This window comes from Argiope bruennichi, chromosome 7 (assembly GCF_947563725.1).
Source record: "Argiope bruennichi chromosome 7, qqArgBrue1.1, whole genome shotgun sequence".
Lineage (NCBI taxonomy): Eukaryota > Metazoa > Arthropoda > Arachnida > Araneae > Araneidae > Argiope > Argiope bruennichi.
Genome location: NC_079157.1, coordinates 68,452,409 through 68,479,943, shown reverse-complemented (window position 1 = coordinate 68,479,943; position 27,535 = coordinate 68,452,409). Strand labels below are relative to the sequence as shown.

Sequence of the window (27,535 nt, the reverse complement as noted above, 5' to 3'; positions counted from 1 at the left end):
GTTTTTGAGTTGTGTTCAGATAGACAGACATTTCAAAAATGTATTTTTAAGACATTGGGAGATCTGAAACTGGAAATTCGTCAAAATCTTAAACTCGTACTTTTTTTTGTTGATTGCATAGCTTTTTCTCCACATATTTCAAATACGAGGGAGAAAATAGATTTGTGCAATTAAAATTTATATCTGTATGAAAACTTTCATCACACGAAAACATGTCAGGTCATGGATTTTAGTTCATAAATACGTTATCTGATATTGAGCGATCGATCAGACTAACCGAAGTATCGCATCATTTTTCCAATTAACTGAAATACAACGAGCCCCAAAATTTTATCTACACTACCCACAGACATAATATAGATTTAGATTAAAAAAAAAACATTTCATATAAATAACGATTTGTACCAAATATACACACAGAGAACAATAAAATACATAAATTTATACAAAAAATATTTGACATTATTATTATTATTATGTAAAAGAAAAAAACTAAGCGATCTGAACTGAAGAATAATAAAAATTTGATTCTGAAAATGCTGAAATCCGCTTTTCTGTTAAATGTATCATGTTCATTTCTAATAAAAATGTGATCTTTCTCCCCGTCCAAAATTACAGATCTTGGACAAGGCTATAAACACCGCGAGGGATTAGACTTTAATTTTCAGAGCCCAGCACACGAATTGCATGCCTCGTATTACAGAAAAGAAAATCTGTACCTGTGTATTCAACGCATGCCGTTGGCGAACCAAAGTTATGAAGAGAATTATTTGACAATCACAGTATTTTATTACAAAAAACGAATAATAAATAAATAAAATAAAATAATAAATAAATAGAAATAAAAATAAAAACAAGCGATCTGGCTTTTTTTTTTTTTTTTTTTTTTACTTTTTTGTGTGCCAAGTATATAAAAAAAATGCAATTGTAAATAATAATAATAAAAAAAAACCGATTTCGATATTTTGATGAATTTTAACTTTTCAGCATCCCTGAATCCAATACAAATATTTAAGTAATTATGCTTTTCCGTCTGTCAGCACAATAATAAAACTAGGTAAAGGGAATTACAGACAGTCTTAAATGAAATTACAAATAACTGCCAAGCAACATAACACAATATGGTTTCGCAATAAAACCCCAAGAGAATAAAGAGAAATTTTCGTTCATCTTGTAACAAATTAGAACTTTTTCTTAATAAATTGCATAAACTAAATTGCTACAATTAAGTATTAAAGTTATAACATATAGAAAAATAATGATTTTTTTTTAAATTTTAATTTATTAGATTTTCAACACACACGTACATTATATATATATATATATATATATATATATATATATATATATATATATATATATATATATATATATATATATATATATATATATATATATATTCCATTTTACAGATAACTTAGAATGAAAATAAATTGGGCAGTTTAAGAATTCCCTTTTTAAATCTTTTCCTGACATCTTTCGAAACGAAAATACATGTTGTTCAAATTACACTTCACGAACTCAGAGAGTTCATGGAGGACGTTCTATTAATTCAAAGTATGCGGAATTTAAACAACAGGTATTTTGAGATGATGCATAAGCAATTTATTAAATAAAAAATAATAAAACAAATATTTCCAAAAAAAATACAAAAAAAAGTCAACAAGAATTTTCACGATAAAAATAAATCTTTTAAGAAATTCCATAACAAGAAGTCACTTTTTCGATAAATAAAGCTTTTCCAGTTTTTTTCCAGAGCTTTCCATTCTCTTTGATCTTCTGCGTTATTTGAATCTTGTGCATAAATTAGTGCAAACATGCACAAAAGAAAAGAAGAAAAAAAAAACTTTTTTCTTTTTTCCTCCCTCAGAATTTTGTTTTTCGTTCGTTTAATAAATGAAGAATGCACCATCAGAAATACTTGTTATACACATTTCGTATCGTTTGGACAAACAGAATTATCTCCACAACCCTCTTAGGTAGTGAAGTTGACCTTGAACAACCCTGTCGTTTTTCTTAAAAGGTTCCAATAGCGACAATATTTTATGTTTGATAAGCATTAAAGAAGAATGTAATTAATATAAATGGAAAGGCAGCTGAAAATAACATTCATTGTGGTTAACTTAATTTTTTCCAAACCTGTAACTTAAAACATTTTACTCCAGAACTGTCATGTGAAATTTATGCTATTGATGGTAATCTGTCTTATATCTTGCTCGTGAAAAAAAATAAAAAAAATCTGAGGCAAAAAAATTCCAGTGACTCACTTTTTATTCCAGAATCCACTACCCCACGCTCGTAAGGAACTAGATTCACGACCTTATCTATCAAACTTTGACGCTCGGTCTAGAATTGCATAACACAAGAGCAAAATTATCTTCTGCTTGTTAGGGAAGTTCTTATGATATATATCTCGCCTCCTCCCTCTCTGACTTTCTGTTCTCAAGAGCTAACGTTTCTTTTTTTTTCTGAAAATGCGGCTTTTTTTTAAGAAACTCTACTTTTCTAGATCCGAAAAACATAGAGATGGAAAAAATGAGATGTGAGATTTGCATATCTTTTAAGAATATCTGGAAGACCAAGCGTCGCTGGGCAATCTTTCTTCCTTTCCTTTTTTTTTTTTTTTTTTTTGTGTGTGTGTGTGTGTGTGTAAAATTGTGTTTTTTCGAAGAAAATATTTAGATTCGAATTTTCATACTGATTACATATGAATATTTTTCAATCTTAACTATATATGAACTGGCCATTTAATTTTTTTTTTTAATCAAGAATGCACTTAGTTTAGCCTTTTATCCGGAACAATCTGCCATATTACAGTATTTATTTTATAATTTATCCATCAGTATTTATATTTTTGAATATACACTCAGTTTTACCATGATTAAATCATTCTGAGATAGCGCTTAATGACATTGTTAGCATGAGAGCAGATAGAAAAAAGGTTCTAATAGTTAGTTATAAAAATGTTTGTGTGTATGTGTGTAAAATCGCGTTTTTTCAGGAAAGACACCTATATAGATAAATTCAAAAAGCAAAGATATTAAATATAAATACATAAGTAAAAAAATAAAGCAAAAAGTGCGACTCGCACTGAGGATCCACAACAAATGCCTAATTCATGTCGTTCTGACCACTATACCGCACTTCTCACACTTCGAAGCGGAATATACTTATTCTAATAGTTAGTGTGTGTGAGTAAAATAGCGTTTTTTCAGTAAAGATACCTATATAGTCAAACTTAAAAGCAAAACCTTACCTAAATATAAAATTAGATCCAAATCGTTAGAGCCGTTTCAAAGATACAGGAAATATATATATATATATATATATATATATATATATATATATATATATATATATATATATATATATATATATATATATATATATATATATATATATATATATATATATATATATATATATATATATATATATATATATATATATCCAAAAATTGCTCGTTTAAAGTTACAAGTTCTGGTGCTTGATTATGAAAAGACTTTTGGAATAGCATATTAAATACATTGATAAAAAAAGAATACCATTCGAAACAGCGACTTCCCCAATGAAATATTTTATTAATAAAAATAAATAGTTCTTTGCGGGAAAGGAAATCTTTTTTTTTTTTTTGAAGAAATATTGAAAAAAATACAGAAAAGTAAGTATAAATAAGAGAGTAAATGAATTATAACTAAGACCTTCCTAATAATGGCAGCCGACTTAAACATACGCAGTTACAGCCGTCAGGATTTTTTTTTTAATTTCTATAATTGCATGAAATTATTTCATTCTTCGCTTTTTTATCTGTATGATACAAATAGAACGAGAAACAAACAGCATTTGTGCAGCGAATAATTATTATTTTGAAGAATTAAAGAGACAAAAATTTTGAAATTTGGAACAGATTTAAAGACAAGTTCTGTAGTGACACCTTATGCATGCTTTCATTATACAAATAGTACAAAGTTTTAAAAATCTCCGTGAAGAAATTGAAAATTTTTCCATTAAATTATATTACCTGCTGGGAAAGTGTTCACTAATTTTTTCGGGAGGGGGGGGGGAGATTTTCACAGGGTACAATGTACCAATGTACAACGATTTCCCTCATGAATAGATAATTATACAGCAAGACGTCCTCCGAACGTAGTTACAGCAGCATTCTGTCCAAAAGACATTCCATTTCTGTCTAGGTTGTTTCCCTTCTTTAAAATACTATAATACCCTCACAGTTAGTGCACACAAAAGTAAAATTTATAAAACAACACTTGACACTTTTTTTATACTTCACACCTAGCACTTGATAATAATTATCTGAGTGCACCATTCAAAGAAACATTAGAAGAAGGGTTTTCATCGGATAAAGAAGTAAAAGAATTTTACGCAATTGGTTTCGTACATATCCCATTTCTTTTATCAAACAGTAGGGAAAATAATCCAATATGTCGAGAAAAGTGTATAGATGTTAAGAAAAGGATACGCAGAAAATAACATTGGTGTCATTTTAATAAGTAGTACATCAGAAAAGATCTTTTTTAAAAAAATCGAGTTTACATTTGATGTTCTTTTGAGTGCCCTTAAATCAGTGGCAACTCTCTGATTTTCTCATTGACATCTGTCGTCTTGCCTGTGTTAACACCTTTTGTCCACTTCTCGATGACATCTTTCATTTTGCCACAAGGTAGCTGACAAGCACCAATATTTATGATTTCTTAGCGCAAATGACACATCCGAGAACGTCGTCACAATGCATTGAACATCCCCAGACGCAAATGTTCGCATGCTATTCTACATAATAAAGCTAACAATAATAAAGGCACAATTATAGCACAACGAAGGAGAGTGGTGTGCATTCTTTTCAGAATCTCATCAGCTTCAACGTCCTATGCCTATGCTGATTGTATGTATACCTCTCCCACCACCAGCATCACCATCTCTCTACCTAAGAACAATTCCTAGGGCTACTAATTATTGAACCTTGCATAGTGCATGATAACGTTTTTCAGTCTTACATACATAACTATATCTGCATATTTTTTTTGTTAAATTGTTGAATTTTCTTAATATTAGATGAAAGCCCCTGTGCTTTTGTAAAATAAATATTTATTGTTCCATTGTTACGCTGCCAGAAATATTCAATGGCAACTACTGATTGAGTCAAAAATGTGAAGTAGGCCTTTAGTATAATAAATTTAAACCTCTATAAATTGCATTAATTAGTTAACGTTTCTTGTTAAATACTATGCCGCATGTTCCATTCTTACAAAGTTTGATTTTTTTTAAAAAAATACGCCCTAAACATGTTTTAGATCAAAAACGACAATATTAGTTTGAAATTTTTCAAAAATTGTAAATAAAGCAAAAATTTATTGAAACTCACCTGCAAAAGAGAACTGTTCTCAAAATAATAGGCTGAGGGTCGACCTTCCAAGGTACTGAAAGCCACATTGCCGCCAGTAAGTGGTGAAATATCACTGAATTCCGAAGTGCACAGGGCTCTTGTTTCGTCTTGATAGGTTACAAAAGAGGTATCATTTAATCCGTAAGTGCTCCGACAAGTGGCACTGTAATATTGGTATGGTATCCAATCGTCACCAGGCCTTGTTCTTTTAAAGATGGCGAAACTCTCAGGTCGGCTGGTGTAAAATTTCAGACGTACGTAAGTGATGTCGAATGTCTTGCCTGGAAAAAATTTCAATTATTAATAAATAGAACAATACAATAAAAAATAATCTAATTATTTAAAAAATGAATGTGCATTTTGTCCCCAAAGTCTATAGTATTTTGTAATTTGTCTATATTTTTGTTGTATATATTGTATTTCAATACTATAAGATATGTTACCGTGCAGATATGTAATGTCTAGTACAGAGGTTCGAGGTTCCCAAACTTTTTTTTCTCGTGGACCACTTTCAAAGTTTTACTATTTTCGGTAGACCCCCTGCTACTACATTTCTACTGTATTCCCAAAACTCCTATAAAAATATCACCCTAAATTGGGGGTGTTAAGAAGAAAAAAAAAGTAGCACATTTTCTTGTGTCCTATTTATGAAAATAATACTTGTGGTTATACAAAATTATAAACATTTATTATTACAAACAATCAACAATTGACAAAAAATCAACAATGAGCTCTGAAATGTAAATCAACAATAAAAAATAATCATACTTTTAATGAGACGGATGTACTTGATGAATTGACAGCAAATTATCAATATTTGGCTTCAATTTTTTTAATAAGTAATCTCAAATCTCCCCGTTCTGTGATGTTCAATCTGCACCTTTTTTTTTTTTGTTAACAGTTTGGTAACGGCACTAAAACTTCTTTCGACAAGATATGACGAGGGAAACGCTATCAAAAATTTTCGCGCAATTTCCCACAGCCCAGGATATTTTTCGGGGATTTCTGCCGGCAGCCAAAATGTTTGATAGCCTTTTTTAAATTTACCTAGTGAGTGATGCTACCTGCCTACGTTGATAGGTAAATCCAAGCCAAAAGTTTTGTTCTTTATTATGAAAACCTGAAAATTTTTCGTGGACCCCCACTTACAACTTGTGAATCCCTGTTTTCTTTTCACGTCTACGTGGACCCCCGTGTGGTCTGCTATGGACCCCTGGGGGTCCACCAGGACCACTTTGGGAACCTATGGTCTAGTATATTGAGAAAAAAAAAATTTACCTCGTATATTTAATGCCAATTTTAAAATAGTCCCCATCATCACAGATATGTTATCAGAGTCGGAAGATTAAATGAAAGCAAAATAATTAAAAGGTATTCAATCACACAGATTATACTCTAAATTAAAAAAAAGTCGAAATTCAAACTTGGCGTTATTTTAATAAAGATAAAACAATCTTGCAAATAAGAAAATTTAAGAAGCAACATTTTTAATTTGTTTTTCTGATATATTTTAAAGGAATACACAGTTAACCCTAAGTAATCCAGCATTGCATCGGTACTAACCCTTTAAATAGTCTGTTGTTTACAGAAAGTCGAGGAGGAAGCGCGAAAGGAAGAGACCAAGTCACTGTATTAGGAATTCAGTGGCGCGGTATTCATCAGTAAGATAATGAATTATTTACTCAACATTTTTTATTCATGGTCAAATCTTCACTATTACAGTATATTATATGTGTGCAAAAAAAGAAAAAAAAAGTTTGTAATTTTTCAAATGAATTTCTATTAATCAGGTACTTTCGCACACAAAGCAATCTTCAGATTTGATATTTGTCGGATTACTGAGAATCTACTGCATATCATCTTTTAGAAACTTGTATTAAATCGTTAATTCCCAATTTAATTTAAAGTTAGGATTTTTGCAAATTTATGAAGATAATACCAAATGTTGCAATATAAATTTATGTTGATAGAACTAAATGTTGTAAGAAAATTTAGGTTGATAACACCAAATTTTGTATTGCAAATTTATGTTGAAAACAATCAAAATTCGGATAACTGTAAAATGAAATTGAGTAGCGAATTGCTTTACAAGAAAAAAATTATGAAAGAATAACTGGTAATAAGGCATTCACTTATTTATAGATAAATGAAGGCTTTTTAAAATATAATAAAATATTAAAAAATACTTTCAAATTCCTTCCATACCTCGTAGATAAATCAAAGTAAAAAAAACTTTAAAATGATGATATTTTGACCACAACATATGATTAATGGATGGTAATATATATTGGTAGAATATTATTTAAGAATTTTAGGAACACACCTAATTCTCAGTCATATCAAACAACAACTCAAACAAAAAACCCAAATAGAATGCATTCGGTTTAACCACGGTTATCTTATTTATAAAACTTATATAACCGTTACTTGTTCCCTGCAATGGTCACATATCTCAAAAATCAAAAGGAACGATTTGTCAAGCTGAAGTTTTATTAAAAAAATTTCAGAAAAACAAAAAGAAACGAGAGATTAATTGCATAGGAATAAATCAGGATCCAAAATTGTTGTTCGCGACTAGAAGCGCAGCAAGTGTAAGTGACGCTCGACGTGTCGCTTAATAATACCAGTGACTTAAGCAAATGGAAACAGCGTCTGGAAACTTGTGTTTCTTTTTCATTTTCTGATGGCATTTGATTTTAAAAAAGTAACATAAAACGCAATTATCTTTTGTCCCAATGGCTCCCTAAAGATTGATTCTCGGGGTATCTTAACTCCCTGTCTCCCCCCCCCCCTTTCACACCCGTTTCTACGCTGCTACTAAAAAAAGTAGTTGTGAATTTGAATGGAATGCTTATGGCAAAATTTGTCCCGCTTGGATTCAAAATTTGCGGACGAAATTAATTAAGAAACTCAGTTAGGCTTAAAGCATATTATTATACAAATATAATTAGAAAATTACTTCAAATTAAATTTCTTGCAATTTATTATAAATTAATGCTTTATTACTTCAATTTATTTGTATATTCCAGTTTCGTGGCGACGATTAATTTTTTTTTAGAAGGAAAAAGATTCACAAGAAGAAAAAGTTAGTAAATCAATATTCATTAGAAATAATTTCATATTAGGTACATTAAGGTGCCAGAAAACGATAAAACAAAAATGGCCACATGTCCAGGGTTAGCCGGCAGTGTTCCGGTTACTGATTCTTTAGCTTGACTATAAAAAGTGCATAATTTTTGTCCAGGTTTTAATAAAAGATTTTGGAATAACTTACTGTTTATTATTCAATGAATGATTTTTTAAAAAGAAAAATCACCAATAACATAAAAATTAAGACTCTGGAGAATTCTTCTTTCCAACTTTTAACAAGCATAGCAATTGATTGCGTTATCTTAAATTTTTATAACTCCTTTGAATATAATAAATTTCACAGAGCCTCGAGATCGGATATCAAATTTCGAGACAGACTTTAAAATTCTTTCCTTCATTCCAGCCTCTACTGCAACCCTACTCAACTATAACAACATTTCGATATTAGGTCGTTTAGTCAAATGTATTTCTATGTTCGCATTCTACAGTTAAGGAAAGGGTGAAAAAAACTAAATACAGCTCTTCTGCTACAAAATTCCAGTATTAGATACCTTTTTACAAGTTAAGTTTTATTTTCATTATCAGTTTAAATATATGTTTTTATTGAGAAAATATTCATTTAAAATTAAGTAGCCTGACCAAATGTTAACTACATCACATTTGAGAAAGATTGCTAGGAATTATCAATTACAGGAAATTAAACTCCATCCTTAATAAAAATCATGCATGGTCAACGTTCCAATTTAAACAAAATTTCAAAGGATGGAAAGAAAGAAACGAATGTTTTTATTTACATATATGTAAAACATGATATGAAGGAACAATCATGGAACTCTTTAACGATATTTTTCGTCATAATTTCAAAAAAATAGTTCATTTTTTGTCTATATGTTTACTTCAGTCAAGAATTCTTTCTTAAAACCATGACGAGAACAGTGCAATGTATCAAGAAGGCAGAAAGTAGGACAGACAGAATGAGAGAAAATATCTGGAGCTTATATAGTGTCAGAATATGAAGAAAAAGATAGAAACATGTGAAAAATATATTAATAACACTGAAACGTACGCAAATATAAATGAAGTAACAATAAAAAATTGAAATGCATTGTTGTAAAAAAAATCACAAATATACTTTTATTAAAATTAGAAAAAAGACGAGGAATTAAATTAATATCATTGAAAAGCTTATATTTTGAAACGATATAAAAAGTTTTTATATAATTGTCTGCTCAAATGTTATAGGTAAAAGACATTAATATCTTAATTAATTTTTAATTAAAAATCTAATTAAATTTTGAATAATTTTTTTCAAAGTGAACACCGGTTTCCCCCAAGAATTAAATACTTGCCAAATTTGATAGTTCTAGGTCCAAGATTAATCCTGTAAAAAGTTATGAAACGATTTTTTTTTCCCTTGCATGTCGCCATTTACAGATAAGCCAACCTGTAAATATTCTGATTACTGTCATGTTAAAAGAAAAAAAATAAATAAATAAAACCTTCGTTTTTGTTATTATAATTAACAGAAAAATTTAGGTTCATAATAATGAAAATGATTTTTATACATTAAATGAATAGCAAGTTAAAAGTAGGTACGTAAAAAAACCCTCTGAAGACAAAAAATAAATTTTTGTTTTATTAAATTCTCTAAAAAATTCATAATAAAATTTGAAAAAAAAGAAGAAAAAAAAGAACAATGTCTATATGAAACAATATATTTGAATATAACAATAATTTCAGAAAAATATTTTTAAATAAAATTAATATTAAAGCGAGAGATAAAAATCAGCTAACAATTTTTTTTCCTTAAAAAAATTTGAGAGAAGTTTCAGTTTACTAAACATATTTCACAGCATTAAGTTTTCAAACATTAAATCAATCGCAATTGTTCAGGCGATGTAAGAAAAATAAATTCTTCAATAGGAAGCTTAAAAAAAATCACTTCCATTTCTAGAGCAACAAGAACAAGTTTTTTGGACCACCCACTAATCCTAACTCCCGAAAACTCTCATGATAAATGGATTCCCCACCCCCCTCTAACAAAAAGAAGAGGCGCGGCTTCAGATAGGTCTGTAACAATGAACGAAGATTCCAAGATTAAAAAAAAATATTAAAAAGGTTAAAATAAAGATAAGAGTAATGAAAATAACTTATATGGAAATCTGGTGTTCTCCTTTCAACTTTCTCGTAATATTTTCACAAAAGAATGTCTCGTATAACGCGTGATATAAAGTATTTTTCTCAGAAATACACAACCAAACACCATCAATTGACATCTAAAAAAAATTAACAATTTTAGCAATATGAAATTTTTTTTTCCGACCAATGGTCAGTTAAATAGATGTGTTCTTAGTTCCCAACTATGACGTTTTTCAAAAATATAATTTTGGAAACTATTACATAGGGAACGATTCTTATAATAAAATAATAAAAATCACCTGTTGAATGATGGTAGTGTGATTGCAAAGATACTCTTTTTTCCAATAACCAAAAATCAATTAAAAAATATTTTTAGTTGCAGCTGCGATTAACTTGTACATATATAAATGTATCCAGTGTACTTCGTTTCGGCAATAAAATAGTTATTCTCATATAAATAAACATCAAAAATCAAATATCTTAATACAACTGGAGTAGTCAAGCACAGATAAACAAATAAATAATTTTAAAAATGTTCGTTACTTTTTTTAAATTCAAACTGAGTGGAAAATCGAATGTTAAAAAAATATCTGCTAGTATAACGCATTTCTTCCTTTCTTTCTTTATCCTTTTTTTTTGGGGGGGGGTCCTTCTTTTAAAACTTCATAACATTGAGAAGAAAAAAAAAAAAAAGTGGAGGGCCAGCATATATTCAGTAAAAAATATCTTTTTCCTGGTGAATAATTTTGCACATTAAGTAATGAATTTTTAACCACGAAACTCAATATATCCTTTTACAAGCACTGAGAAAATAATTCCACTATTTTATCTACATATTTAAAATAACTGACAAATCTAAAGAATCGCCCCCCCAACACTTACCCGATTTTGCCAATTTTTATTTCATATAAAAGATCATGACCCTTAAATATAACAATAGCTTTAATGGTTTACCATTTCCTATTATTCTCATTTACTAGAAAAATTTCAAAACCATTATTTCACTGCACATTTTTAGGAGGGGGTAATCTTGATAGAGTTCTCAAACAAAAACTGTATCCAATTGTAACGACTGTACCGACTTCTATTTACTATGAAAACTAATATGTCACCAATGGAGGTATCTGACCTCCACACACCATAACAGTTATCTCCCCCTCCAAGCTATTCCTTTTTTTTTTTACTGAATATTTAATACAAACAAACAAAGTGACTGAAATGGATTGATGGAAGTAGGTCAGGTTGGATATCCAATTTCCAACTTCACATCCTGGCCAATCATCATCGGTTGTTGGCGATCTTACTGTCTGGTGTCAGTGAAATTATCAAAATGATGGGACCCCTCTTCAACTAACCATCGTTTAGCTACAAAATGGGAAACAAATTAAATAAAACAATACTAAATAATCTTTTGGAAGAATTGCATTTGATATTTATTCAATCTTATATTCTTTTCATTTTCTAATGTAGAAATAAAATTGACAGAAAGTATTGGACCTGTCAAAAAATTCCAATCCGTCCAAATTCCAGCTTCTGGCGAATTTCCATGTTTCAGACTTTTCTGAATTCTAAAAACGAAGCTTCGGCATTATGTCTATATATCTATAAACAAGATAATTTAAACATACAATTCGTATGAAATTTAAAATATGGACTTTAGACTAAATTTGTAGATATTTAGCAAATTTTGAATGTCATTCGTTCAAAGAAAATCTACCTGTCTGGTTACTCGAGTGCAAGTGAACCCGATAATTATAAAAGTAAAGAGATAAATAGATAAAATTTGATGCACAGATTTATCATTTAAAATGTAGATTTTTATCAAATTTTGAACCAAATCTTGTTTGCGCTTACGTCTGTAATTTGTCTGTCCGTCTGTACTTTCGCATGCGCATAAACACAACTTAGGATAGCATTTATTAAAGAGTTGAAAATTAATGCGATATTGATGTTCAAATTATTGAAGTGAAAATGGGAAAAGAAAATAATTATATTCCTAATCAAAATATTTAATTTTGAATACTGAAAGTTTTTGCAATGCTAGAATTACTCGATGTCTTGAATTAACAGAATGGAAGCGATAACAAATAATTTGCCTCGGATTGAAAAAAAACGTCAAGGAATTCATAAAAATGTTCTAAAGCACTTCATTATTTGCTTATTATTAAATAATTTATTTAAAAATATAAGATTATCCTGCATTAATTAAATTAACACATAAATTCTCCTTTTTTTAAATTCTCTTTTAATAAATTTAACATATTAATATTGTAATTAATTAGATTATATAATTCCATGCACAAAAACTTTTACTGTTGTTGTTTCTATTGGCACGTGCCATGGACAAGTGCACGTGCCATTCACACATCTCACAGGAACAGATGGAGAACAACTATGCCCGAACCGGGACTCGAACCCAGGATGCCCAAAACACGGGAAAGACGCGCTAAAAACTTTTACTAACGGTTATAAACGACACATCGCGGATGAATTGCAACAGTATCTAATTTTAGTCGGCTATTCCGGTCCCACGAGCATGTAGATCAATCAACATGAGTTGGAAGTCCAGAAAATTTGGTTACCTTAGTAAGACAAAATGACATATATTTATAAGTTAATAAATATCTATGAATTGCTTTCTTTCTTTCAATGGGTACTTTCTTTCTTCCTATTACTATCACTGGTAGTTTTTTTTTCTTTTATTTTTTATCTGATACTTACGATGCCTTCTTTTAATACGAGCAGATACGCATGACATCAAATGAACCTCAGAACTCCAAAACGAATATTTTGTAAGCCTTGGCCTTGATAAGATAAAATTTTGATACAAGTTGAAAGATGGGTTCTATCAAGATGGGTTTTTTTAATAACCTTGATAATAACGTAACATAATTTAGGATAAAACTGGAAATATCAACTATGATTCATGATAGTAGACTGATATATTTCTCAAGACTTCATTCATATCTAAACAGTTTTAAGGGAAATCTAAATATTATAAAAATTCTTCATACAGTTTGTTTTAAAATTTTAAGCGAAAATAAAATGAAATTTTCAATGAATTAATGATAATCATCAGTGGCATATTTATGAAATATCGGTCCTAGACAATGTACAATATGAGACCCTTTTCTAATAAAATGGTTTATTTTAGTTTCACATTTCAACCGTAAGATACATTTAATTGCATGTATTTCATATTGATATTTGTAAACAATTTCATCTTGGTTAATTTTATTTCACTGCCTTTGCGAAAAAAATGATTAATTTATTTTTTACTAGCTGCCTTTGGAATAGAAATTAAGAGCCTCATAGAAATTAAGAGATGCTAAAACTTTCAATTAAATATTTTGCGCTGTTTATTCTTAATAGCATTCTAAACATAATATTTTTAAAAATCAAATTTTAATTAACATTTAACTCATATTATTTTAGAAACTTGAACTTTTTCAGTTTATAGTGTTACACATTTCTCTAACTTTCTGCTTATATCTTTTAACCTCAAACTATATAACAAGAAAGAGATCAGCTGTTTCTAAAAATATACAAAGTGGCAGAAGTATAAGAATATAAACGGTAGAAAAGCCCAAAGTAAAGAAATATTTCGTAAATGCCTGTTCTTAATATTAAAGAATACTTCATTTTTATTTTTAAGACTTTGTCGTAAATTAATATCTAATGTAAATTAATTGTTGATATTTCTTTGACTTATTATTTCTAATTATCTTGTCATTGCAAGAGAAAGGTATTTAAAATAATGTGAAATAGATTCTTTTAGTTTGGTTATAATTCAAGGAAAAGACATGAAATAACCTTAAAATGCAATGATTGTTCTTTCTCTTTATAAATCATCGAAATTTTAATAGCCAGTAAAGTATTTACAACATTACAAACAATTATTCCATAATAAAAACACCAATTACTATTTAAATATAGAATCCAAATTTTATTTCTTTTGCATCCTTTATTCCTTATGTTCTCCATTTGCCTTTCAAGATCATAAAGATTATCAAAATTATTTGCACTGCCCTTCAAAGAGATGACGCCATGGTTACTAAAAGCATTTTTAGTAGTTACGGGGCTATTTTATTTCGATTTTTTTTTGCCGGCGTGGTAAAAGCAACGGGAACAACAACAAAAACATAAATGTAAATGTAAATTTTAAGATTTTAATATACTGTAGACATGGGATATCTGAAGAAAGCAACAAAACATTCTATAAGTCACACGAAAACATTAAAGAGAGGAAAAAAGAATTAAAAGCATTTTAGAAAGAAAAATTGTTACAAAAGATATCTTTTAAAAATATTTGTAATAGCTCTTTTATGAGAATATGTGACATTTATTTTTTATTTTTTCAGAATTGGCATTAAAATTAAATCTAAATGAAATTTTAATTCGCATCCCATGTTTCAAAACAACTGATTAATCAATATTAATTCTATAGAATAACCTTTTTTTATTTATTTCCAAAGAATTGCATTTTTTTTTTAAATTATTAATTTCTATTTGAACAAATAATAAGTCTGTAATTATTTGTAAAAAAATTTAACTGATTATTGAAATTTTTGCTTGTTTGCAAAAAAATTATAAAAGTCCATCACCCTTTTCATTAATAATAAAAAAAGAAGGTGTTCTATTTCGCTTTTATCATCTACATACATATATATTAAAATTTACTAAAATAAATCAGTAAAAGTATTATGAAAATCATTTCATTTTAATTTCTGCTCCTATTTCGCCAAGAAAATGAAGCCATTCTTAGATAGAAACTGTTATCAGAACGTCTCCGATAATCTAATACGAAAAGCAACCCTACTAAATGCTCGGATATCCGAAGCTCAACAAGTTGCTACGGGGACTGTCCACGAATTTAAAAAAAACTGCTGTCAAAAATGTATAAAAGCAACAGAATATGAATAAACCATAGTATAAAATTTCTGGTACGATGTATATATAAGAATTTCTAAAACATCATTTTCTTTGAAAAATACAGTATTTAACATATTGTTCAGAAAATATTGTTTTCATTTACAATTCAAATAATTGTGTTGCCGTTATCATGTTTAAAAATCACTAATACTGAATTTAGATTTTAGAAGTCTAGATTTGAATAGATTTTAGAATAATTACCGACGCTATTAAACAATGTCTACGCTATGTACAGAGAAATAGAAATCGAGCATGCAGACCGATTTCATATATATAATTTAATATAATTTTGGTGTTCAGACAAAGGAAATTTTGATTTTTTTTTTTTTTTTCATTCTTTTAAATGCAATACTTTATTTGATACAATTTACAGTATGCGATAATAAATTTCCAATTTTATTTCCCCACCTCTACAAATTTTTACAATATAAACTTTGAAATGCTTCTGATTTCAGAATTTTCTAGTAAAAATTCATTTTGAGAAATTAGAAGCCTATTATATATAAGAAAATTTCAGGAAAAATTGCTTGTCTCTCAGTCAATAGGAATTTACCCAATAGTAATTTACTACCAAATTCTTTTTTAAAAAAAGTAAGCACGTTCTACTGAACTTTGAATTTATTCTTTGTTTAAATATATGCGACTTTTCTTGTCATTACTCATGATATCTACTCATATCATTCTACTCGTAAAATTTTTTCACAATTTACAAAATCATCTTAAGATTTTTAACTAATCTCTAATAATAATAATAATAATAATATAATCTCTCTTCAATGGTTCTTTAACTCACATTCAACATTTCATGAAGCTAAAAAATACGTGCTTTTGAAAGATATTTTTTTATTGCTTCTTCTACTTCTAAATATTCTTCTACTGCTTCATAATCACCAATGAAGTAGAACCAGTTCTAGTACTGCGATACGTTAGCAGATGTGACAACTAAAAATCCAAACAAAAAAATATTAAATATAGGTCCTTGTCTAAAATAAAAATAATTTTCAAGAGAGAAAAAATGCCGAAAGGAATGGGAGGAGGGTGAAACTAACAGTTTCGCGACTTTCAATACCAATAAACACAACATATTATCATAAAAATGGTTTATTTATAAGAAACCAGCACATACAGGTTTTTTTCCCTCGTTTATGGTAAATAACAACACTCACTTTATTAAAGAATTACAAATTCACACATGAAGTGCATAAAGTATGATATTAAAAGAAACTTCCAAAATCAATGAGTCATTAGTATATCCGAAAAGCATATTATTTTTAGGATATTCTTGCACACAAATCGAGCAGATGATAATTATTCACAATATATTCTGAAACAGAAAAGCAATAATGCCATTTTTTCACTCTTAATTTATAGTTAGTGTTCTCAGGAGCTGTCATACAAACTAAACCTGGTGTTGTGGAAAACTGCCATAATGTTGATGTGTAGTGGATGAACTATCAGCGTTTTTGAGCTTTATGAATTTTAAACTACGGATATTACTATTACTTGTGGAAAAAGTAGCATGTAAAAACAATTACCTAAAAATTCTGGATGTGCCATTTCAGTTAGTGCAGAAATGAATTAAAAATTTTTAGCTGAACATAATATGAATAAGAGAAATAAAAATGTGGCGAGAGAATTGGCTGTGACATAGACAATATTACATAACGAATATATACCGTGAAGTCGGCTTCCCACTAAGTGATAAGGCATCATATCTCGAAACAATTAGTTATTAATGAATTTTCTTTTGTTCTAAGATGATTGACATCTAATACACGGTATTGCCACAGTGCCTTCTTCAGACAACTCACTACTTACATGCAATGACTGTAGCCATTTTGCATAAAAACATTTCAATTAAATTTAATGAAAATAGTTAAAAATCGATTTTTTTTATTTGCTAAAGTTTAAAGGCTCACAAATTACCTAATTTATGTCATACGACATCTATGAGGAATCAATCGTCCAGAACGCTCTACAACTCAAATCATTCGATCTACACCTTACAATTTGACATGGAATTACTTCTTAAGTAATAGATGCTCACTCAAAAATATTTTTAAATTTTTAACTAAAAATAATTAAAATTTTAACTTTATCCTCAAAAACTTCGAAGTGTAATAGCACAAAAACAATTTTGCACCACTTTAAATTTTTTAAAAAAAAAAAACTATTTTATTTTTATTTTCGTGCAATCTTTTCCTCTACTTTTAATGAATTAAAAAATATTCTTAATTATATCGTACATATTGATTTAATTTTTTTACAATATTTTTATATCACGCGCATTGCAACGGTATGAAATATATTTCCAGTGCGAATATTACCATTATTGAAATTTTAGAGTTAATTTTGAAAAATAATAATAAAATAAAATAAGGATGAAGCAATTTAAAACATTATCGTGCTACGCTATTTTGGATGATAGATTCGAATCTTCTTCCATTTTATTTTTATCATTAACTAATACCTCATTTGCTTATCTTGGTTTCCAGTAATGGGGTCACACACATTTTGTTCCGTGAGTAAAGGATTGTGGAAGGGAGAAGATTGTAAGACTACCGGTCCCAAATGTTTTATATATAACTGTTCATCAGTTCACAAAAATAAATCTTATTAAACCATCTTTCATAAAAATAAATCTTATTAAACCATCTTTCATAAAAATAAATCTTATTAAACCATCTCTTTTGATGTAAAACAAGATCCGAGATGATCTAATAATTCTAAACTGATCAGCAATGAAAAATGTTCTTTTGAAAGAGCTAACAGTAAGTATCAAAGATTTTCGTCGCAAGAATGGGACAGGACGGAAAAGGCGTATACAGCAACTGTGTTACTCAATGGCAATTTCCGTCCCGAAGTCTCAATTTTAGGACAGAGGATAAGATTAAAAGGACACTTGAATGGCTGCTGCGACATGTCTTATTGAAAAAATGAATGCAATCAAAGCGCGCTAACAAAACAAGATATTTTCTAGGAAAATCAGTAACAGCATGGACCAATTCTAATTAGAGAGTTCGCATAAAGTTAAGGAAATTTCTAATCGATAGTGTTTATACAACAGTTTATAGGCTGGATAATATCTGTAAATTAAATAATACGTAAAATTAGAGGTGCCAAATTTTACAGGTAATTGCTTCTGGGAATAGTGCTCAATAGGAAGAGGTTTTACAAAATTTATTAGGTCATTAATTATAAATTAAATATTTGAACACTTTTCCGCAATAGTTTCTGAACATATTATTATAAACACATCCAAAAAATTACAAGTTTAAAAAATAAACATACCGATGACACCAATTTTATCTCCATTTAATTTTTTTTTTCAATTTTAATAAATTTTCAAGTCATTTTTAAGTATGTTTAACAACAATACTTTCTATTTTCCTTTTTTTTATTGGGTTTATAGAATGCGCATTGTGAAAATACTAAATACATTTTAGTATGTGTGCATTTTACAATTTCTTGATATATATGAATAAGTTTTTAAAAATAATACAAAGACAAACGAATGACGCTTCAAATATTATCACGCTTAAATAATTCGGATTGATATTCGAATCTTTTTTAAATTTCCAATGTAAATTAACTAATAATCTATTAGAATGAATGAATGAATTTATAAAGAATATAATCTATAAAAAGAATATAATTTATAGAATTTATAATGTTTAAAATATATAAAAATAAACGGAGGAACGAGATATGTTATACGTATGGTACAAACGGAATTTACGAACAATGCAACTTTTAATATGCCATTTTCTTCGCGTTTGATTAAAATTATTTTTTTTAAATAAAGAAGGATAACTGTAGTTCATTTCTCTGATCATTTTAACAACTATTGTTTTATTTTAATTCCTATATGATCATTTTAATGTTATAAAAAAGATCATCAAATTTAATGAATGATGTTTATTTAAAATGAATTAATCTCTGAAATGTTTCAGTAATATTCTCAAAATAGCTTCTCTGGGTCTAAATAGAATAGCAAAAATCTTTTATTGTAAACCGCTAAAGTGAATTATTTTAGCCAAACTTTGCTTTATCAAGAAACATTCACTTTAATGGTTTTAAACATTTTACTTAACACTTAAATAATCAAGTTAATATGATTTTGATTTTATATAAGTGTAAACATTGGACAGAGAAATTGAGAAGTGTAAATGATTTATAGATTCCATAATATTTATAATAATGAATTTTGATTTCAATACTGAAAAATAAAAAGTAATAGAACTAAGAGAATTGCTCATTATCATTACACTCATAAGAAAATGTCTATTGTTAATTTTTTTGTATATATTTAAAAATAAATATGTTCTTAGTCGGTAGAAAGTAAAAGGTGCCACCAGAATCAGTATCAGTCATCCTCCACCCCACCCCCTTCTCCGTCAGAGCATAATTCATCTGCTATCACTCCGTGATTTTAATTTCGAACATAAAACTATAAAGAAATCAAAAACTAACAATATAATAAAATGGCTTTAAAAGACATCTGCTAAAAATTATTTATAACGCTTGCGTTTAGGCGAGTCTGAACCAGTTTTAACTTTAAAAAAAAAAAAAAAAACTAACTAACAAAATAAATAAATAAATAAAACTAAAAGAGTTTTAACTAAATATTATGTAATTTGTAAAGTATCTTCATTTTTTTTCAAAAAAAAACGTCGACCTTGATTTTAATAAAAAGGGAAAAATATGCCCCAGGTCACTCAACAAATATTCTGAGTTTTAACCTTGAATATAATTAGAATGAAATTAATTAAGTTATCAGTCTTTTTTTTTACCTAAGGCAATTTTCCACACACACAAAAAAAAAGTGTTTTTTGGAGGGGGGAAGCGAGAATTAATTTTAAAGATTTTTTTTTTAATTGAATAAAAAAGTTACTTTTTCTTTACTTAAAAAAAAAACTAAAACTGCATAAAAATTAATATAATTTGCAAAATAATAATTTATAATTTGCATTAATAAATTTTAATTTACATTTTTGTACCTTATCTTTATTTTCACACTTAATTTTAATTTCATAAAATCTGTATTATAAGTGAAATAATCAGTTTTAAAGTGTGTTATTAAAACTAATTTCCAACTTAAACCTTCTAAATTTATCCTCGTAAATAATTTTGGAGCTTTCTCGAAATATTACATGAATTTACAAGCAAGTAAGAATAACTCACCAAGGTGTAATGTGAGATTCACTTGACCGGAATCGGGAATTCCAATTCCTTCGTACATAGTCTCGCTCTGCCACCAAGTCTGATTGTCATTGTTATTGAAGTCAGTCAAGTAATCCGGGGGGTGGGCCAAGTAAGGGGCCGAAGCATCGCAGATCTCACACGATTTTTTCGCCTCAGTTACGCCCGTCTGTAGACAGTATTCCGTCTGACCCCGCGTCCCGCACGTGTTCGTCGCTTCCACCCGCACATTGAAAGCGGCATTCACGAATTCCGGCACACAACGAAGCGGTCGACGGAATTCATCATAGCACCTACTCGGCTGTTCCCTTGTACTGTGGTACTCTGGAAAAATTATTTCCTTTTGCTGCTGGAATTGCGATCGAGCACCTAGGATTTTAACGCACACGATGACCAGCAGTGTCCACTCCAAAGCGACCATACTCGTCGCCATCTTCGTTCCTTGACTGCCCGAAATTAGAAAGAAGAGAGAAAGTTTTCCCCCTTCGGCAAAGGTCCCGTGGTTACTATCGCTCGGAAACTGTTGAATGCGACTAGGGTTGCTAGAGTAATAAAAAAAAGGGATTTTGGCGACAGCTTTCCGTTCTTTTCTCGTTCCTATTTGGCGGTTAATTTTTCGCGCCATTGCCCTTTTGTAGACGAATGCGGAATTATTTATTTCTGATGTCGACGAAATATGTAGACAGTATGACCAAAAATCTCAAGTGGGGTTGTGAGGGCCTCCCGAGTTCCGTCCAAAAGATGTTCCTATATTTGGGAGGCAAATATTTATAAACTATATGTGTATTTTGAAGATAAATTTGGTTTATATAGCTTACAGACACGCTATTGGATTGGATGAATGCTTTTAGACTTCTCTTGATATCCTCAATATTCTTTAAATGGTTTTAAAAATTTACAGTGTTTCAGATTTCCTTTGAACTTCATCGCATTCATTATTTGTAATAATGTTAATTTTAGTTTCTGATTCTTTTGTTATTGTTGTTTTTACTTGTTAAAAAACAATATTAATCACGGTTAGTATAAATAAAAAAAGAAGAAGAAATATTGCACATGATGAAATCATATATTTAATCAGAAAATAAATCTATGTGATTAAGAAGACAATATTCAACTTTCAATTGAATCATAGCATATTATTGAGAGAATATTGTTGATTTTTTTAGACAATGTTGATTTTTTTTTTTTTTTTTTCCTGGTGAATGCAGTAAATCGAACTTTCAAATAATTTTCGCTTTTGATGCTTAAACCGATGTTTATTTCGAACTTTTATCATTTGTGTGAATCCTATGTATCGAAAAAGAAAACAGGTCAGAATCTGATGAAATGTTAAAGTGATTATTTCTATTGCCTGCATTTTTTTCCTCGTTTATTTATAATTTTTGTTAATATTTTTATAAATACTATCATATTTTAATATACAAAAATATTTTCTCTTGAGGCATGCCATTTTGGAATAAACTGTTTTCTGTGGCCTAAACTGAAATACTCCAGCAACCGGTTTGTATTTAAATATAATAAAAGGATTTTTATTTTATTTTTAAAACGCGTGCTTTTCTGTAGTATGCACTTTAATATTTCTAAAAAAGTATTTTTCTAGTTGTTGGTCTAAAAAATGCTCTTTCCCAATTTCTTTATATTTTTTATTAAATTATTTTATTTTGTATTTAAGATAAACGTTATTTTTAATAGATAATTTTTTTATTACATTGATTTAGCTCAGTTTACGTAATTGGAATATATGTTGCACTTTTTCCCGAATTTCCACGCTGTTTTAAAATATTTTTTTTATATTGCCCTTTTTATCCATGTGCTTTGTTTTTATTTTTAAATATCCAATATTTTGAATTGCTTAAACTAATTTTGCATTTAATTGATTTAAAATTTTTTTGTCGAATTATTATTATTATTATTGTTGTTGTTGTTTTAAGACAAATATTATTTTAGTGGTATTTTTTCATTCTATAGCTGTATTTTAGATACTCCCTTTTTATTTCATTTTCATCCACTTCATTTTAATTTTTTATATTTTATTTTATCTTTTTATTTTGTTTTATTTCATTTCATATACCAAAAATGTTGATAGAATAACTGGAAATGTTTTTAATGTTAAGAGACATAGCGTTTTATTTGAGTGTTGGTTATTCTTTCATTGAATTTATATAAATGATAATTTTCTTTTATTTGACCATGTTGTTACATAATTGAACGAAAAGTGGGGGACCTAAAATTTTTAATATATTGGTTTATTCTGCCGAAAATACACTCCATAACATATGTTATTCATGTTTTACTTATTTCGGAATTACTATTTTTTTATTTTTGAAATAGTAAATTATATGAATGCCTTTTTAATTTTAATTTTCTAATCTACCTATTGTTAAAATTCTAGTGCATATTTTAATTAAATCTGCCAATAATACTTTAAAAATAAGACTGAAAATTTATATTATGCATATACAGAATTAATGTCCAGGATAACCTGGTTGAGTGGGCGTTGGATGCGCATCCCTTAGCTGTGCGTTCGAACCCCGCCGGCCGAAGACTTCCCGTGTATGTGATGGCTGGTGAACATATAAATCTGTCCTGACCACAAAATCCTCCAAGTGGAGACAATACCACTGGGGGTACTGACTCAGAGATTATCGTTTTCTGATTCAGGTCTAAATTACGATCTGTGAATGAAATGCGTAAATGAAGTCCGCCCCGTAAAAAGAGTTGTGACGCATGAGTAGCTAAGTCGTACTCTTGGCCCTAGATGGCCCTACTGCAACAAGAGACGTTAATTATCTCGGCTTAAAACGGCTGACTTCGTCAGTGGGCTTGTCTATGACAAGTGCCATTAGAAACAACAACAACAGAATTAATTTTTCAAAATATTTGATTTCGAATTCGGGTTTTATTAAAACTACTTAATTTTACCTATTAAAGGCATTATTATATTGTTTTCTTTTCTTTTATGAAGAATCAAAGAAATCGATCTTTTCTAAGTCAGCAATAAAGAAAGTAAAAAGTTAAAAATTACTTTATTACTGAGAAAACGTTATACGATAAATTATAAAATACAGACATCGCTTTGGCATTCACACTTTATAAAGGAGTTTTAATATAATTATTTTTATTGAAAAAAGTACGAATATTTTTACTTTATAAACTAAATATTCCTTTTATTTGAAATCTCTGTAATTAACCAGCGTGTTAAGAGATGATATTTATAAAAAAAATAATAAATAAGGAAATTACGAGATATCGAGAAGTATAGATACATGTTGGACGATATATCGTGATAATGAATTTCAATCATCATCCAGCCCTATATGAAAAAAATAAAAAGGCAACCGCGGTGAGATTGGGACATATAGAAATGAATATGGCCCGGGTTGCCAATCTTTGGCGACTTAACGTTGAAATTCCGAAATTGTTTAGGGCCATAGGGTTGAGAAAGGCTATAGACAAATTTTTAAATAAATATAATTACATTATCAGACAAATAGGTTTGTAAAAAAAAATGTTTGAGTTATAAAACATTAGAGCCACAATGTGTGTGCTCTCATTGAATTGAATGAATGAAATCATTAATTAAAATATAATCAATTAATTATAATGTGTTGGAGATATTCATCATTTATACATTATTATATCATTTATATAGATATCATCATCTTTATGCTACATTTCATTGGTAGTTTTTGTGATAATTTTTATACTATATTCGTTTGATGATTATATTTTTTTTTATCAATTATCATAATAATTAAATATTTTTATTTTAACTAAGAAAAATCATTAATTAATAATTGCTGTTAGTCTTCGAAAAGTTTTATTATTTTTGAATTTTAATTAATTAAAATTTCTAGTCATTTTTTTCCCACAATTTATATATTAAAATGCAATTTTTTACAGTTAAAAGTAACTAAAGTGGGAAAAAATGAACCTAATTTATGTTTGCTAAATATTGCAGTTGTGAAGAAAAACATTTGGCGGACGAATGAGGGAAGAAATTGCATTGAAATTAAACTTTGTTATTTAATGAAAGTGCACTGAAAGTTTTGCATATGTCAAAGTTAAAAAGAAAAGCTAATAAATGTAAGTTTTGCTCATTACAACATATAAATCAATAAAATTAATTGCGGCCAATTCTTTTGCCCTAAATTTAGTAAAATTTCAATTTTCTTTTAAAGCACGGCACGTGTGTCAAGAAAATTATAAGTTATGCTAATCATCTGAATTCTTCATTTAGAATCAACGTACATCGCATACCAAATATAATTCTAAAATGAAAACTATTATTTGATTATAGTTACACGGAGGAGAGGGGAATTTAATTTTGATTATTTTTTTAAACTTCAAATTCTGAAATTCTTGTCAAAAAGAATATATTTAAATTTGAATAATTATTACATTCATTAAGTTGATTGAAAAATGTATATTTTAGCTAATTAATAGTATGTAATTGAATAAGGAATGTGGTAGCTAAAATATTTTACTCTTAAAATTAAAAAAAATATTGGTATTTTTTATAGGCTCTAATTAAATATGTCTAAAATTATAGAATTCCTAGTAAGCATATAAATAATTCATATGCACATAAAATACATAACTTAATATGGGAATTAAAATAGATCATTTGTTATATCAAAAAATAGCACTCACAAGTATAGGAACACCATGTTTTCATTTATAAAAATAAATGGAAAATTGTGTCCGAAAAACGCATATAAGATCGAATAATCTTTTAATAGGAAATAGAACAAGGGAGAATCAACAATTTTTGATAGCGGGAAAAAAATCATCAAAAATAAAAGGAAATAAAACAATGTATACAATAAATAAATGTATCTGAAATTTTAAGACGAAACTTTTCCAATGTAAAGAAGTCAGTTCCATATCTTGTTTTAATTTAGATGCTGATATGATATCCAATTTGCTGAGAGAGCAAGAAAAGATAACACCGTACTTGGACCCATTTACTCTATTTAAAGCACAAAAGAAAAGGAAGGGAGAAAGAAAAAATATGTTGTGCCTTGGGAACAGCTTATATTCGCTATGACACTAAATCTGATGCCTTGGATGCCTTTAGCCGATTCTTTAGGGATCCAGTATATTCGATTAAATAAAGATTCGTAAATAATAATGAAAGCCTTTTAAAATATTTGAAAATTCAAAATTCGTTTTCATGTTTCAAAGGAAGCTCTGAAGATTTGTCCTTTCAAAATTTTTGAATGTTTTATTTTATCATACGAATTTTCTTAGAATCTATCTATTAGAAATCCATTATAGTAATAATAAACGACAATATGCTAAAAGGCATAGTAAATATCGATATTTAATAACAGGATATTATAAGAAATTTCACGTTTTGAAGTATTTATTTCTGAAACACATAATAAATAGTTTTATTGTAAAATATTGTATTTTAAAACATTTTTTATAGTTTCTTTTTTAAAATCAATTTATTTTTTTATAAAAAATATCAACTTGTTGAATCTTTTTGTATTGTCCAGGCCAGCAATAGTTTTGATTTGATTTGATAATTTTGAAGCATCAGTATGTTATTAGTTACACTTAATATCTACTATGAATGTGGTCCTTAAGCTCATTAAAATTTAAATTGAGGGTTAAATATCTTCCTGATGAAGGATAACGGAAGCATTTAGCTCAATAGGCCTGGAGCTCTTAACTAAGAAGAGGGAGGCGCAAACAGGTTGATTAAAACTATTACCGTCAAACCTCGGTTAACGAGTACCTCTCATAACCCAATTCGATTAACGTACAAAACAAAATGTAAAAAAGTGTCTGGCTTAACAAGCGATGTTTCGCCGAAATAATGGCGAGGAGACAACGTGACGTCACATGCCGAATTGGTTTGTATTTGTGTTTAGCGTTCGTTTGAAAAGAATCTTTATATCTATCGAGGAGTTCGAACAAGATGGTCTCTGGGGCTAAAAGTGAATGGCTCTGTTATCGATGAGCTGGTGGAAGAACATAAGCCAAAACTAACGATATAGCGAAACAAACTTAAAACTTATAGGACAAACCAAAATGCAAAAAAGTTACTCGTTTAACGAGCGACGTTACGAATAACGAGTGGCGAGGAGACACCGTGACGTCCTATGATAGATTGGCCTGCATTGAGTACTGTTTGAAGAAAGCGCTTATATTTACATGGAAGGAGTTTTGGCCGGATAGCGTTGTCGAATGTTACTTCGAAAGATTCGAACAAGTGCTTGTGGAGCCTTAATAGATGAGGTTTTGTCTCCGGCCAAAATTATGGGGGTAGAAATGGATAGCAGCGACATCGATGAACTGATGTCAGAACATAGCCAAAACCACTGAACAGCTTATGGAGCTGCATTCTGTGTCACAGAGAAAAGTCGAGGAAGAAATGTGGATCATATATATATATATATATATATATATATATATATATATATATATATATATATATATATATATATATATATATTATGAATGGTTTTTCAATCCTGTCGGCTAAATAATATGTAACATATTTTTGGTTTAAGTAGAATGCAGGTTCGAAGCAGTGAAGAGACTTGGTATTTTTAATTTCGTTTTATTCTATTCCGAGTGGCGGGCATGATTTTTTTTCACAAGAAGGTGCAGTGATGCACAAAAGCAGAGGTAAGAAAAAGCGAAAAGGGCCGAACATATTATCACTAGTCTTATATAAGATGGATTTCTGGCCAGGCGGCAATTCAATACATGTAATGACCATTGACACCTTTTCAAGGGCAACCGAAGATATCACTT

The 27,535-nt window shown here is 28.8% G+C and overlaps 1 protein-coding gene across 1 annotated transcript in view; it reads right to left on the bottom strand.

The window, feature by feature from the left end:
- The window catches only part of LOC129975226 (laminin subunit gamma-1-like), a 68,415-nt gene extending 47,136 nt beyond the window's left edge, over nt 1-21,279 (bottom strand). The window contains exons 1-2 of the mRNA XM_056088256.1: nt 20,747-21,279; nt 5,381-5,682 (exon numbers count right to left, since the gene is read on the bottom strand). Coding sequence (XP_055944231.1) covers nt 5,381-5,682; nt 20,747-21,197 — 753 coding nt within the window. The 5' untranslated portion in view covers nt 21,198-21,279. The remainder of the gene's footprint in view (nt 1-5,380; nt 5,683-20,746) is intronic.
- Nucleotides 21,280-27,535: the final 6,256 nt, after the last annotated feature.